The 17923-nt window shown below is 25.9% G+C and overlaps 2 protein-coding genes across 2 annotated transcripts; both read right to left on the bottom strand.

Moving 5' to 3' along the window:
• Window positions 1–15021: 15021 nt before the first annotated feature.
• SPSK_06700 (ribonuclease T1) lies at window positions 15022–15505 on the bottom strand (the record flags this gene model as incomplete). The annotated part of the gene is made up of 2 exons (XM_016733401.1): window positions 15022–15239; window positions 15325–15505. The coding sequence occupies 2 exons, from the start codon at window positions 15503–15505 to the stop codon at window positions 15022–15024; spliced, it is 399 nt and encodes a 132-aa protein (XP_016592584.1).
• Window positions 15506–17112: 1607 nt separating this feature from the next.
• On the bottom strand, window positions 17113–17841 carry SPSK_06592 (cellulose-growth-specific protein; the record flags this gene model as incomplete). Its single annotated transcript, XM_016733294.1, has 1 exon — window positions 17113–17841. One exon carries the CDS (start codon window positions 17839–17841, stop codon window positions 17113–17115), a length of 729 nt encoding a protein of 242 aa, XP_016592585.1.
• Window positions 17842–17923: the final 82 nt, after the last annotated feature.

Raw genomic sequence — 17923 nt, forward strand, 5'->3', positions numbered from 1 at the left:
TAAACGTTTTAAAGTAATACTTTTTAAAACGAAAATTTTACTTTTTATATTTTAAAACTTAATATATTTTAATTTTTTATAGTTATATAGTAACGTAAGTAGTATAATACGTATTTAATTATATTATATTAAAATAAGTTAAAAAAATAAGTTTTATTAAATTATTATTATAGCGTATTAAAATTAATATAACTAATTTTAATATAACTAAGTTTAGTTTTTTAATTGTACTAAAACTAAACAACTGATTCCCAACCCTAGTAACGACTACTCAAGACCTTTTCTCCGACCTTTAATTTAAGTAGATAGTTTACAGAATCAACAATCATTCATCACATATTATATTATACTATTATTTAGGACCTACGTAGTAGTACGGTATTTTAAATAGTGATATATATAAGACTTTATTCTTTATTCCGTTACTTAATATCTCGAAGTTAGTAACGTACTACGTATATACGTAATAAATTAGTTTATTTTTTAAGTAAAAAGTTATATTATTTAACTTTAAAGTCTTTCGTATAACGTTATATAAAAAAGATTATTTTTAATATAAACGTTAATAATTATTAAAATCTCGTAAAATAATAGTCGTTAAATATTATAATCTAAACTTATTTAAATAAAAGTACGTTATAGTCCGTAAAAGTTAAATAACTCGTTTATATTAATAACCCGTCGTTTCGTTTTAAAATATACGAGTTTATACCTTTATATTTTATTTTTAATTAACGTTATACGACGAGTAATTAATAATATAACGATATATTATAAGTATAGTATTTAAAAACGGTTCAACCTATTTTAAAACTTATATAAAGTTAAACTTTTAAGGTTTAAATAATAGTTATTATTATTAAAAAGTTCATTTTCTTCGTATATAAAGTTTATAATTTAATTTAAAAAAAACGAATATTATTAAAAAGTTTATTAATATTAAAAGGGTAAGTAATAATATTAAAAGACTATTATTTTATAAATTATTACAATTATTAAAATAAGTCGATACTTTATTATAAAAGTTGATAATTAAAAACTAGTAAATTAATTTTAAAAACGGTTTTTTATTATACGAATAAAACCTTTAAAGGTTAATTATTATTACATATACTTATTTAAAAGTAAATTAAACGTATATTTAATTTTTATAATAACTGTAAAGTTTATTAAGTTAATTAACTTGTTTTATTACCTTTTTAAAACTTTAATAATACTTTTAATTAAAAGTATTATAAAAAAGTCGTCGTCATTATTTTCGTTATTAAAAGACTAGTCTTTAATAATTATAATAAAAGTTAAAGGTTATAAAATATTTTTATAACAAGTTATATAAATTAATAATATAGTTACGACGGTTTATAAATTTGTAAGTTTCGGAGGTCAATTGGATAAATCTCGATGAACTTGGTGATTAAAACACGAAAAGGAATCGATGAATTGATGAATTGTACGCGGAATTGGTTGTATATTAGAAGGATTAGATTCCCATCTTCGTTCCTCGAAGAGAGAGCGAAAAGAGGATTATTATATTCTATGGTAGGTGAAAAGTTTAGTCATCGTACGTCATAGACTATAACGCTGGCTTATAGCGCCTATGCGCTGTAAAAGGTCGAGGGTACGCCACGAGGGTCGAGGGTACGCCGCGTTTAATAAGTGAAAAAGGGTAAAAAACACCTAACGGTACTATAAATAATGTTATAGTATTATAAATAGTACCGTTTTATAAAGAAAATTCAAGGCTTCTTATAAAATTAAAAGTTATTAAAGTTAAAAAGTTAATTAATAATAAAAAATATTATCGTTTTTTACGTTTTCGTCGTTTATTACGGTTAGTATTAAATGTTATAAATTTATAGTAAAGTTTTAACTTATAAACTTATTAAATGTTTAAAATATTTTAAAAGTAGTTTAATAATAGTTTGTCCTTTTTAAATTTTATTATAATAAAGTTTAAATTATTTTTTAACCGTTATTATTACTTTAAAGGTTATAACGAGTGTTTTTTACAGGGTTAGTAATTAGTCTAGTTTAGTCTAGTCAGAGCCTTGACTAAGACTAGACTAAATAACTAGATGACTAGACTAATTACTCGTTTAGTCTAGTCAAAGCCTTGACTAAGACTAGACTAGATGACTAGATGACTAGACTAATTATTCGTTTAGTCTAGTTAGAGCCTTGACTAAGACTACGACTAAATGACTAAGTGACGAGACTAAAAGACTAAAAAGACTAGGTGAATTTATTAAAATAAATTAATAAATATTAAAGAAGATAATTTTTAATAAAATTTTAATATATTATATTATTAATATTATTAATTTAATAGTAATTTAATAGTAACTTATATTATTAATGTATAAAAGTATAAAAAGATACTATAAAACACGGTAAAAAGTTATAAAATATCGTAGAATCTTCTCGAGGTTTCGGATTAATAATACACTTTTTAATTAATAATTATATAAAAACGATAAAAATAATTATTTAAACCCCGTATATTATTAATTATATTAATAATAAGTATAAGAATATTTTAAAATTTAAAAACATTTTCATATATACTTTTTTTTCTTCCTTCTTTTTAAATATCTTTTTTATTTTATTTTTATTTTATAACTACTCTTTTTATAATCTTTATTTTACTTAATACCTTTTACCTTTTAACCTTTTAATACCTTTATTATATTATATTTATATTATTTTTAAAGTTATATAAAATAGATTTATTTACTTATTCACTAACGAATTCGAATTCGAATAACGAATTAAAATTATAAAGTACCGAATTAAATACGTAAGAAATCGAATTAATTTCACTATCACCGTTTATAATTTTAACTATTCGGTTTAAAAAACCGAATAATATTAATTATAATATAATAGATTATATACTCGAACCGGATAAAGATTTTAAAGTTTATATTTTTAAATACGGTTTATTTAAAAGGACGTCACAACCTTTTATACCTAAAAAAGAACGTGAAATTTTAATCGAGTGTAATAAGTAAGTATTATTTATTAACCTTTTAAGTTATTTTAATTTTAATTTTATATTAATAATAAATATATAGTTGTACCTTTAAAAAGATCGATAAAATTAAAGGCTTCTAGTCTTCGAATTATACGAGGTATTATAAAATTAAACACCCGAATCTAATTTATAACGAAAAAAAACGAAGTTATACGTTAAATACGTACGTTATTAATATTACTTTATATAAATTATTTTTTATTATATACCTACTATTTATTAATTATAAATTCACTTATATTAAATACACCCTTACTTATAGATTTTTTTACACCGAATAAACGAATTCGTTCGAATACGTTAATCGAATTTACCGAAAATGAGGTTTATAATAAGATTTTAAATTTTATTATCGAAAATAACCTCTTTTTTAACGTTTTAAATTTAGAAAACTTTAAAGACTTATTAAATTAGTATAATAAGTTAACGTTTACGATAAATCGAAAGAAAATAAAGGATATTTTAACCGATCGATTTAATACGCTTAAAACGAATTTAAATTATTAAATACAATAAAACGTTAATAACTACGGTTTTTTTTCGTTAACTTTCGATATTTAAACTTCGAATTTATAAACGACCTATTTAAGATTAATTTTAATTTTTATCGATAATCGATTTAAATTAAATTATAAATTAATAGGTTTTAACGAATTAACCGAAAGTTATACCGGTCTTTATATTTATAATAATATTATAAATATAATTAACGAATACGATAATTTAAAGTTAAAAAACATTATTAATTTTACTTGAAATAACACGTCGAATAATAACGCTTTTATTACGACTTTATACGAAAAAAACGATAAAATATTCGATATTTAATACCTTTTATATATTATTAATATTATTATTAATACGATTTTATTAAACTATTTATTAACATCGATTACGGAAGAAGATTTATTTAAATATACGAATAATTTAACTAAATCTACCGAAACGGTCGAAACAGTCGAAATAACGAATAAGTCGAATATATTAATTAAAGTACGAAAACTTACTACTTTAATTAAATATACACACGAAAATCGAAAACTATTACACGAAGATATTAAAAAATATAAAGACGAAGGCGTGATACCGGTTAATTATAATATTAAATTAATCCCTCTCGATAACATTACACGGTGGAATTCGACTTATAAAATAGTTAAAACGACCCTTAAATTAAAACGGTCTTTAATTTATGTTTTGAAAAATACATTAAATTCGGATTTTATTAATATATTAAACGAATTCGAATAGGAGGTTTTAACCGAATTAAAGACGATTTTCGAAATATTCGTTAAACCGTCGATTAAATTACAAGACGAATATTATACGACGTTAAACGAAAGTTTATTATATATTTCTTAACTATATAATAAATTAAAAAAACTTTTACGGTATTATTTATAAAATAAAAAAACAGTCGTAAGAGAAACCCCCGGATATTTATTTTTAATAAAACAAAGTAAAATATTATATGAGTAATTATTTAAATAACGTATTTATTTAAAGTATTACGGTTAAAAAACTTATTAAATTAAAACCTTTTAATTACTTTTTTCGAGTTTAAAATAATAACGAAAATAAAGTACGAATAAGTAAAAAACGTACTAGTAATATATTAAAAAAGTCGTAAAAAAACGACACTCGATTTAAACACTATTATAAAAGTAAATATTATAAGTATTTGATTTATAAAACGTTTTTACTTACGAAAAATAAAGTATTTCAATTTAAAGTCTTATATAATTAGGGTTGGGAATTAGTATTAGTATTTTAGTATTTAGTATTAGTATTTTTAATATTAGTTTTTTTAGTATTTTTAAAAATACTAATACTAAAAATACTAATAATAAATTTTTTTTCGAATACTAATACGAAAATACTAATTCTAATTTAAAATTTCTAAATACTAATACTAAAATACTAATACTAAATTAGTACTTAGTATTTATATTAATATTAAGATACTAAATTAATACTATTTAATTTTATATTTTATAAATAATAAAAAGAATAATATTTCCTTTTAAATAACTAATAAATAAATATAATAATTTATAAACTAATATAAAATAATAATATTCAATACTTTATAATTAATTATATTATATTTAAAAATAAGATTAATTCGAGTTTTATAACGTAAAAAGTAAAATATTAGTCTTTAAAAACGTTCGTTTAAATTACTTATTACGTTTTTTTAAAAAGTAACTTTTTACTTATTTAATATTATTTTACGGTAATTATACGAAAACGTTTTATTTTAATATATTTACGTTATATATGTAGTATATAATTATATTTACCGTACACCCTTAGAAATTAAAATTATTTCGATATTTAAGGTATAAAAAGGAATATATTTATTTTAAAAGGTGGTTTTTTTTAAAACGTATACATTTCATAAAAAGTAAGTTTTTACTTTTAATTTTTTATCTAATAGTAATTATACGAAAACGTTTTATATTATATTAATACATTTTAATTAAATTCGTTATTTATTATTGATATAACTTGATACCCTTAAAAGATAAATTAAGTTTTAATTTTAAAATATAAAAAGTAAAATATTACTTTTAAAACGTATTAGTTTAAAAACGTTTATTACGTTTTATATAAAAAGTAAGTTTTACTTTTAAAATTTGATTTAACGGTAATTATATAAAAACGTTTACTTTTAATATATATTAATTAGATACGTTATTTATTATTAGTTTAACCGTATATACTTTGAAATAAACTAAATTCGGGTTTTAAAATATAAAAAGTAAAAATTTAATTTTAAAACGTATTAGTTTAAAAACTAATATTACATTTTATAAAACGTAACTTTTTACTCTTTTAATATTATTTTACGGTAATTACACGAAAACATTTTATTTTAATACGTTTAAGTTAAGTATATAATATTAGGGTTGGGAATTAGTTTTACTAAAATTAGTTGTATTAAATTTAGTTACTAAGAAAAACAACTAAATTTAGTTGTACTAAATTTAGTAGAGGGGGTTACTAAAACTAAATTTAGTACTACTAAATTTAGTTGTATTAAAACTGTTAAAACTAAATTTAGTATTTTAGTTGTATTAAAACTAAACAACTAATTTTTAACCTTAATAACCGTAAAATAATATTTAAAGTAAAAACTTATTTTTTATAAAACTTAATAAACGTTTTAAACGAATACGTTTTAATATTTCTTTTTACTTTTATAATTTATAACTTTAATAATTTTTTATTTTATACGGGTATATAGTATATTAAATAGTATATTACTTATTTAACGGAAATATATTATAATAAACCGTTTTCGGATAATTATTATAAAATTATAATTTAAAAATAAAAACTTACTTATTAAAACCCGTAATAAAAGTTTTAAAATAATACTTTTTAAAATAAAGTTTTTATTTTTTATATTTTAAAATTCGAATTACTTTTATTTTTAAAGAGTATATTATTAAACTAGTAAAATATAACGTATTTAATTATATTATATTAAAAGAAAACTTTTTATATAACTACCGATAAATTATATTTAAAAACGAAAAGAATAGTTTTTTAAAAAACGTAATAAACGTTTTAAATAAATGTTTTTAAAAAATAATATTTTACTTTTTACGTTATAAACCTTTAATTAGTTTTATTTTTAAGTACAATATAACTTTAATACATTAAATAAATTATTATTATAACGTATTAAATTAAATATATAAAATTAAATAAGTTTAGTTTATTAATATAACTAAATTTAGTTGTACTAAATTTAGTACAACTAATTTTAGTACAACTAATTTTAGTATAACTAATTTTAGTACTATTAAATTTAGTTTTTTAGTTGTACTAAAACTAAACAACTAATTCCCAACCTTGTATAATATATTATTAATTATACTTTATAACTTTAAATAATGAAAATGTTTCGGTTTATAGAATATAAAAAGTAAAGTTTAGTTTTAAAACGTGTACGTTTAAAACGTTTATTATATTTTATAAAACTTTACTATTTATTTTTAAAATTTTATTTTACGGTAATTATACGAAAACGTTTTATTTTAATATGTTTAAGTTAAATATATAGTAACGTGGTTAACATACGAGTGGCGTAGACAAACGAGTGACGTACTTCCTACACAAAAATTCATCTTTTACGTTTAACACAACATTCCTCTACAATAAATAATAGTATTAACTTTAAAAGAAGCTCGATTACTCTCCGCTATCTAAGCTCTCCAAAAAGATAAAAATCTAAGCCGTCGAGTTGTTGTAAAGCTCTACGATGTTCCTGAAACTACTTTACGTTATAGAATGAACGGTTAACGCGTTCGATAAGAGACTCGTGTTAACTCCTCGAAATTGAAAGAGTTGGAAAAGAATTTTCTTCTTTAATATATTCTCGACTTAAATACGTGAGGATTTCCGTTTAAGTTAGTGGACGTAAAAGATATAGTTAATGTTTTACTCGTAAAACGTAACGTAGGACGTGTCGGAAACGGTGGGTATTTAACTTCGTTAAACGATAATTAAACCTTTAAATACGTTATAATCGTTCTTACGACTATTAAAGAGAGTACGAAGATTTTAAAAAATAAATACGTGGTTTGTGTTAGTATAAAATCTACGTGTTAAGTACGCTATTTTCGACACGGACGTTTATAACTTTAACGAGACTAGTTTTATAATCGGTATTATTACTTTATTTATAATAGTAACGTGTATTAAACGATATAAAAAAGTAAAGACGGTTTAACTTAATAATCGAGAATAAGTTATAGTAATTTAAAGAGTAAATGTAAAGGGTTAGTATATTCCGTCATTTATTATAATAAATAAAACCTATTACTTTACTAACTAGTATATAAAGTACGATCTTTCGTTTAATTAAGTGATTAAACTTACGAGTAATAAATAAACCGATAATAAGATAGGTTTAAACTAGATTTAATATTTCGATTAATATATAACTTATCGTAAAGTTAATAAATATCGAATATTAGTAATTAACGGTTATACGAGTTATATATCGACCGATTTTAACCGTTTTTACGAAAAGAAGGATATTATAATAATCTTTATACTTTTACACTTATTATATTTACTTTAACTATTTAATATAAAATATTTTTCTTTATTAAAACGAGTATACGGTCGTAAGGTTAAAGTGTTAATAAAATCTTATATTATTTATATAATTAAAATAAAATTCTTTATTACCTTTTAAACTACCTTTCGTATTACTTTTATAAAGGAAAATATTAAAGTTAAATTTAAAGAAGTTAGTTTAATACTTTTTAATCTAAAAACCGTCTTATTAAAATTAAATATAAAGTTACGGACGTTAATACCTTTAAATTCTCGTCCGATAACTACTAACCCTTAACTCTTTTAAATACTATATAACCCGATAAAGGTAGTCTCGTAGTTTAAATTTATTAAAAGTCGTATTACCGGTCACTAAAATAACTCTTTAATACTAATTTTTTATACTATTAATTAGTTTATAAAGAGTACGTAAGTAATTATACACTTATATACACTATTAACGACGAAGGTTCGAACACTTTAATAAATAAATATAGTTTTAAGTAAACGTCGAAGAGTTAAAAAAACACACGTATGGTATAAAGGATCTTTTATTATTTAAAATAAATATAATTTATTAAATAAAAAGGGTGTATGAAAGTAAATATAATAAGAAACGTAAACGAGAAGTAGTCGGTAAAGGAGGGTTAAACCGGACGAACGGTATTATAATATTTACGACGAAAGAGGATATAATACGTACACTTATTAAAAAGAAGTACAAATGTTTAATGTATATAGTTCCGAGTAGTTTAAATTAATTTTACTTATTATAGTTGTATAATTACTCTTTTTTATTGTAAAAGTTATAAAAAGTACGTCACTCGCTTGTCTACGCCACTCGTATATCAACCACGTTATATAATTATATTCCTAGTATATATTTTATATGTAACGATTTTTTAAATGTTAAACGTAAAAAATAAATAATACTTTTTAAATAATTAAAAAGTATCTATTAATAATACTATGTTTTAATTTATTTATTAAAAATATTATATACCGATTTTTTTACTTATTAACGAAAGAATTTATTTAAACATCGTGTTTATTTTATAATTAGTTTAATTTTAATCCTTATTTTTTTTTTACTGATTTTAACAAAGTCTTTTAATATAAATAATACCTTTATAACGTTTTTATTATTCGTTTTTCGTTTTCATCTTTAATTCTTATTACTTTTTTTTAATTGGTTTTCTTTTAATATTTATTTATTTAATCGTTTCTTTTATTTTTTTTCTAATGTCCGGAACGACGTTAAACTAATAAAATAAAGATAAACAATACGTATACCTTTATATACGGTAAAGACTTTATTATAATAAAGTCTTACAAACTAACTTCGTTCTAAACGACGAAAATTTATCGGTTTATTTAATCTCGAGTAGATTAATACGTCGTATTCTTTTACCCCTTTTTTACGGAAGTATCGACTATTTAACTTGGGTTAGTTATATTCGGTAAGTTTAATAATGTTAATTATATTTTTATACCGTTTTTTAAATTATTAGTATTTTAACGTCTTTTAAAGGTGTGACCGTTGTTTTAAACTAAAACTTCTAATAAAATTTTAAAGTTCGAATTATATTGTTTACTATAAAAAACAGTACCCCGAAAAAAATTATAATAAAGTTATAAAAAAACGTTTTTAAAAAGTAAGTTTATTTAATTTAAATTTTAAATTTTAAATTTATTTATTCGTTTTATTTATTTTATAATCGACGATTTACCCTTTATTTTTACGGTAGCCGAATCGGTAAATAAGTTATTTAACCTTCTTATATGAAAATGGCCCTGTTTAAATACAAACTTAAAACTAGTAATAAAAGACGAGGTTAATAATAAAATTTTACGTTTTATTATTAAAAATAACCTCTCTTTTAACGTCGTATATTTCGATTCGTTTTAAAACCTTCTTTCGTTTTTAAATACGTTCGTTTTTATTTACTTTTACTTTTTATTATTTATTTTATTATTTTAACTAATTTTTAAAGGTTTTTACCGGTTATTAACCGTAAAAAGTTAAAGACGATTTTAAAAATGACTTTTAAAATAAAAGGAAACTAAACGGTTACTAAAATTCACCGAGATTTAAAGAATAACGTTACTATTTTTTTAACTTTCAATCTTTAAACCTCGAATTTATAGAATTCGTCTTAAGATTAATATTATACTTTTTCTTTTAATCTTAAATTTAAACTTATTTATAAGTTTTAATATGTTTTTATTTATTTATTATTTAATTTAAATTCGTTACTAATTTATTAATAAATAACGTTACTTGTTAAATTTCGACCTTTATTTTATAAACTTTACGTTTTTTTTTAAATAATAAGGCCCTTTAATTTATATTAATAATAATATTATTATTAATACCGAATTTAAATGCTACACACAATACGTAGTACGTTACTAACTTCGAGATACCAGGTAACGGAACAAGAAATAAGGTCTTACATGAATTACGATTCAAAATACCGTACTATTGTGTAGGTCCTGAATAATAGTATAATATAATATGTGGTAAATGATTGTTGATTCTGTAAACTATTTACTTAAATTAAAGGTCGGAGAAAAGGCCTTAAGTGGCCGTCACATAGTCTTACTAAGTAGTGTGTGACTTAGTGTAATGTTAGACTCGCGTAAAGGGAGTCTACGTGTAATAACGACGAGTATTTACGGGTTATTTTTACTTAAAACGTTTATTCGTAAATATTACTTTTTTTATAACCGTTTTTTATTTATATCGTTCTTTTTTTATACGTAAGTAGAAAGATAATTAATTACTTAGTTAAATCTTTATTACAATTCGTTTTTACTTTCTTACTTATTATTTACTTTTAAATTTAATAAATGTTTTTTAAGTAAATTTTTTTTTTACTCGTAACAGAATCGTAACTCGTTTTTTCCCTTTTTTTTTTACTGTGTTTTTAAGTTTATAGAATATTTTTCGTTTATAAATTATTATTCGAGTTTTTTAATAACTTTTTTTCCTTCATATTTTATAGTTTATTCGTTTAAAATTCGTTTTTAATTAAAATATTTTTAATATACTTTTTAATATATTTAAACGTCATAAGTACGATAAAAATAAGTTTTTAAATAATATTATAACGAGACATATATAATAACATTTTTTACTCTTTTTATAATGCTATAAACGTCTCGAACTTAACCGTCTAATATTTTATAATTATATTAAACTATTATTTATTTAACGTATTATCTAACTCGTTACGTTATTTATTTACTTTTTTATATATTAATTAACTTGTAGTGTTAAAAGTTAAAAAGTACGTTTATATTTATACGACCGTTCGACGTATTATAATAAATTAATTATAAGTCGTTTATTAATTATTAAACCTTTTATTTGTAAATCAAATAATACGTTACCATCGAATTTTAACCGTCGAACTATACCACTAGGTTAGTTTTTTTTTTTATATATATTAACTAATATTTCGGTTTATTAAACAATATTACGTGTTAAAATTCGACGTATAATATGTTTAAAGCCTTCCTTAAATTTAAATCCCCTTTAATTTACGTTAATAATAATATTATTAACGAGGAATCCAAGGAGATTTTTATTAAAGAAGACGAATGGTTTATTATACGTGAATTAAAACACGTTTTCGAAGTCTTTCACGAACCTACGAAAAGGTTACAAAGCGAGGCGTATATTACCCTTTCTATTACTTTAATAAATATTTATTTAATATTTAAAACGTCAAGAAAGGTAAAAAATTCATATACGAATCGTCTTTCTTCGATAAGTTATTAATTTAATAACTATATTTTATTTTACCTTATTAATTTAATATTAATTATTATTTATAGGAACCTTAATTATTAGACTTAATCGATGTTATTTTAAATAGTATTATTAAGTTTAATAAATATTTTCCGTTTAATTTTATATCTAGTGATTTTTTTAAATTTAAACCTTATATAATAAGTTTAATTTTAGACACTAGACTTAAAATCCGTCACTTTACGAACTATAGGCTCTTTATAAACCCCAAGACTGAAAAAGTGGTTAAAAATATATTCTTTTTAAAATATAATTCGTAAGTTTTTTATTTTATTACTGTTTTATTTATTTTATTACCGTTTTATTTATATTATCAATTAATTACTAATTATTTAATTTAAAACGAAAGCTTAGAGTTAATACTTCTATTAATTCTGATATGTCTTTTGACGAATTAACTAGTAAAGACGAAAACGACGAAAATAACGATAACGACGAATTATTTATTCGTACTTTTAAGCGTTTAAACGAAGTTAACGTTTATTTACAAAAGTAATGTGAAGTCGAAGAAGTAAGTAATATTTTATTATTATTATTATTATTATTATTATTATTATTATTATTATTATTATTATTATTATTATTATTATTATTATTATTATTATTATTATTATTATTATTATTATTATTATTAACTGTTAATGTTATAGGTTAAACCACTTAATTATTAGAAAACGAATTTGGTGAAATATCCAGTATTAAGTGTTTTAACTAAACGGTATTTAACAATTCCTTTTACTTCTACAACTATTAAAAGGGTTTTTTCTATTAGTAATATTATCGGGTTACGATTTTTACCTAATACGGTTAAAAAGGTTATATTATTACGGTATTAGAAGGTTTCTAATATTAATAACCTTAATTCGTTATTATTTAACAATAATAAAGTAGATAGATAAAATACTATTTACCTTTTTTTTTAAGGGAACTTTATAAAGTAAACGTTTTTAAAGATTTTATTTTATTTTTTACGTTTTAAAACTCGAAATACTCTTTTTTTTAACTATTATACGGTTAATATAAATAATATGTTACGTATTTAACGTAAATATATAAAAATAAAATATTTTCGTATAATTACTGTAAAATAATAGTTAAAAATTCAAAAAAATAACTTTTATAAAACGTAATAAACGGTTTTAAAGTAGCACGTTTTAAAACGAATATTTTACTTTTGACGTTTTAAACCTTAAAATAATTATTTTATTATTAAGTAATATATATTTAATATAATAGTATATTATGTATTTAAGTAAAATATAATAAAAGAAAACGTTTTCGTATAAGTACCGTAAAATAATAGTTTAAAAGTAAACACTTACTTTTTAAAAACCGTAATAAACGTTTTAAAGTAACGCTTTTTAAAAGTAATATTTTCCTTTTTTTATTTTAAAACTCGAATTGATTTAAATTTTTATCAATATACCGTTATATTAATTGTTAATAGCGTATTTAACGTAAAAATATTAAAATAGAACGTTTTTGTATAATTACCGTCAAATAAAAATTAAAAAGTAAAAACTTACTTTTTACAAAACGTAATAAACGTTTTAAACGAATACGTTTTAAAATCGAAAATTTTACTTTTTAAATAATAAAAACCGAATTATTTTTATTTTTAAAATGTAAACGGTTAAAGCAGTAGTAAATAACGTATTTAGTTTAAATAAATTAAAATAAAAAGTATTTATATAATTACCGTTAAATAAAACTTTAAAAGTGAATTATTGTATTTTTTAAACGGAATATAAGCTTTTTAATTGATATATTTCTAAAACGTATATTTAAATTTTTATATTATAAATATCGTATTAGTTATATGTTTAAAAATATTACACTTTTAAAATGCTAAATTATTATTACACTTTATTAATACGTATTAAAATAATAATATTATAACGTAGTAAACTAAATAAATATAAAAAAAATTAATTATACTAGATTTAATTTTAATAACCCTCCCTAATAAGTTTAGTTATACTTAATTTAGTTTTACTAAAACTAAATCTAGTACAACTAATTCCTAACCCTAGTCATAAAATTAGTCCTCAACTACACGTTAACGTCACGTTAACGAAAAACCTTTCTCTTTAAATAATAAGACTTCTTTCTTCCTTTTAAGAAGAAGGGGTAAGAATTAATCTTTGTTATAATATACACTTACCTTCGTCCTCGAAACTAGTACTTTTTATTAACTAATCTACTATAAAGACTTATCATACAACTACTTATAATATTAAAGGTTACCTTTTAATTCGTAAAAAACAAAAAGAGTTAATGTTTTTTTATAAGTTTTATATAACTATTTTAACTACGTAAAAATTATTATTTAATATTTTTTTATAAGAAAAAACGGTAAAATTAAAAGCGCGAAAAAATCAAAGCTAAAATAAAACAACTATAAATATAATTCAATAAAAAGAAGTTAAAAAAAGGTTAAAAATTTAAGTATATTTAGGTTTTTAAAACTTTCCTTCAAACGACCATTTTATAATACGTTACCGTTAACGAAAGTTTTTTTATATATGTCATTAAAATAAAAAAGGATATAAAATTTTTATAGGGCTTTCTTAACTCCGTCGCCGGTTGTGTTAAGGCTCGTAGGCGACATTAAAACTTGTTAAAAACCTTCCTTCTCCCCTCGTGTAGGGTCGGGGTCTTAATTGAGCCCTGGCCTTCCTTGACTACGGGTAAGCTCGGCAGGCGATTACTTGTCTGTCGTATCTGTTTCTTTTAACACCTTTACCCTCGAAAAACACCTATAATATGAACGACACGTTAACGATTTTTTTTTTTCAATAAAACTCCCTTCTTCCTCTCAAGAAAAAAGGTTAAGAATTAGTCTCTGTTACAATACACACCTACCTCCGCCCTCGTAACTGACTTCTTAACAACTAATTTATCGTGAAGACCTATCCACTTAACACATAACATTATCCTAGGTGTCCGCGGCCGTATTACTGGCTTATAACCTTACAACATACACCCCACGCCTCTTAGTAATACCGATCAAACTCCCTAAATGTCGCCCGCTTCTCACAAGTTCTCGCAACATTGCTGACGGGCCGGGTGATGCAGCCGAGAGCCAATATAATTAGGCTTTGCAGGCGACAAAATTGTCACCACTTGCACCGGTGTGCGTGATTAAACTGTCAAAGTTTCCGTTCGAGTCGAAAATGACTCTGTCGGCCCCAGGCGAGCCACCCGAGTAGACCTGGAAGCTCGAAAGAATAGGAAATTCGTACCACGGCGCAGAAGTCGGGAAGCTGAAGCCCTCGTAGTCGTTGTACTGGTGGGGGTATTTGTCCGAACCTTTTTAATTTGGACGAGAAGGATCGATTTAGCGCCATGTTGCATCGCTTGAGAATGTCCATGTTGAAAACGATTCAGCACTTACCAAGAGTTTTTCCAGACTGATAGAGGGAGTAGCCTTTTGCGAGCGCTGCATCAATATCCTCCTGCCAATAACAAACGCTGCCGCACGTATAGACACAGCTGGCGCGTGATGAGACTGGCTTGGAGGTGACCACGCTCGCCAAGGCAGACAAGCCAAGCACCAAGACCGACGTAGAGAGCATCTAGCAGCGGGAGGAACGCATATGATTAGCAAGGCATGATTGAATGCAACCATATGTGACGCCATATAAGGTGTAGAGGAGAGACGGGGTGCGTGGTATCTTACTCTGTAGGTAGTTGTTTTAAAAAGTCACTGACTTCCGAAAATATGACACAACGGACGAAAGATCACAGCGTGGTATATTGGTAGAGCACATACGTAGTATGAATGACCTGCTGTTAAGAATGGGAGCGTCAGAGGGTCACGCAATAGAAAACAAAAACGCAGAGGACAATGAATAGTGTTTTATACTTGAACAATGGAAAGACGGGGCAAGGAGCAAGAACGGCGGGGAGGTCGAAGGAACCGACGTTTGTGAACTATGTACACTGCAAGATAAGGCCAAAACCTCTGTCGTTCTCCCACGCCTACTCAGGTTACGTGGGATGGGAGACGGGAGAGAACGAAACGGCCACACCCTTCCGGCTTGGAGAGCCCATCACAGCATGTGCCTGTGCACGACGCTTGCGGATTGGACTGGAAGAGATCGTGCGGCAGAACGGGGTTTGAGTTCTCACTGCGATCGTCAAATATTGAGGGGACGCATCCTTCCATATCTGGCCTTCTCCCGTGCGCCTCTGCAAGGCCGAAAAAAAAAGAGGAAGGTGATAGCCGGCGCTACCTGCGCTTTGTATTTCTAAAAGATCAAATACCATTTCGGTCGCCTCTTTTGGACGTTGATTTCGGAGACTTGTACTCCTTGCGCCCAAGTCTGAGACGCTGGCGGTGTACTGGACAGAGCAGCACTGTTGGACCTGCACCGGCTATTGGTCGCCCACTTTTGATTCTGGTAGCCAACCCTTGTTGTTGACGAGGGGCCCTGGAGTAGCAAGCCGAGTGAGTGTCGATCGCTGCCGTCGATCGCCACCTATCAAAAACGTTATCTGGATCACCCAGGCCCTGTGCTATTTGTACTTACATCGTACCGTGTACATAAAAATCTAACCGCCGTCAACCAAAATTCACTCCCGCCATAACATGCGAAACAATTGCACACTAGGGAGCGTGATACTGGCCACATCTCTGCAGTCTTAAAAAAGCAACCATTCACCCCAATTAGCTGCTTTGGACAATAAACTATGTTCGTCGTAATATGTCTTTTATATAAAGCACGTGGTGAATGGAAGGGACTTTATGGCAACTCCGACGGAGCGGCACAAGCACGCTCTTCGTGAGAACACGTACATATAGCATATTGTTGCGCTTCATTAGATTGACACTACAGAAATACGACAAAGCCTGCCGCAGTCTAACAAGAGTACATGTTCACATGCTGTGCGCACGAACCGCCGAGAAGGAAGCCGACGGACGACATCCGACCCATCTCCTGCCACGCATCCTACACCTCAGAAAACATAGCCCTTGCAGATCGCCGGCGTAGATAAGGAAGAGAGGTAAGGGACACAAGAAACATCAGGTGTTTAAGTGCATCCGCACAATCAGATAATCTCACAATCATTTGCAAGTACTGCCCATCTTAAGAAGTGAATCCAGACCAAACGTCGCCGCCAGGGCATTTGTAAGTCGTTGCTGTGCTTGAGTAAATGTCAATCTAAAAAAAAAAAAAAATTAGTCCCCAAGACGCCAGAAAGGGCATGACGGCAGGATGCAAAGCAGTCGCACGAGCTTTTGAAGCACAGGGGTTCTTACCATCACTCCGGGGTCGGTCATAGATGCATATGTCGGAATGCTATACATGTGGTTCGCCGGGGGCAGTGCCGTACCACTACCCGACACCACCAACTGGGCACACTCCGGGTAGAACTGTGGCGTATTGGTCTGGTGCAAAGCTAGCAGTTCATGGCGGATCAGATAGTTCCCTGGCGCAAGCTGCTTGGGAATGACACTGGACCATTTGAGGTTCTTACACACCACCGCAGTGCCCCAGTTGGCACTTGTGAGAGGTGGCGCAGTAAGGCCCAGTTGATCAATCTTAAACCAGTTCTTGCCAGATCCTGTACACGACGAGAAGTCACCTTCACACTTGTACATCCACACCATCACAGGGCCCTGTTGATGCGTCCATTGCTTCCACACTGCCGTGATATTGTCACCCGCAGCGATAGGTGCCGAGAGCTGTGCTGATGTGCCACCGTTGCACGTCATCATAGGGCTGGTCGATGACAGGATCGGATTGTAGTCGGGCCATTGCCGCTGGATGGTCGGTCCAGAAGTCGATGGCGCGAACCCGTCGTAGCCATTGTATGTCTTTCCGCCGATGACGTAGCTTGTAACAGCACCGTGGCCCGCTGCCAGCGATACCAGGGAGAGAAGAGGTAAGATATGCAAATCCTTCATCTTGAATTTGGGACCGCCGGTGTAAGGCTAAGAGAGATTCAGGGGGCGGGGGGTAGGGCGAGACGATGATATAGAAGGGGAT

This window comes from Sporothrix schenckii (genome assembly GCF_000961545.1).
Source record: "Sporothrix schenckii 1099-18 chromosome Unknown Cont38, whole genome shotgun sequence".
NCBI classification, from domain to species: Eukaryota; Fungi; Ascomycota; class Sordariomycetes; order Ophiostomatales; family Ophiostomataceae; genus Sporothrix; species Sporothrix schenckii.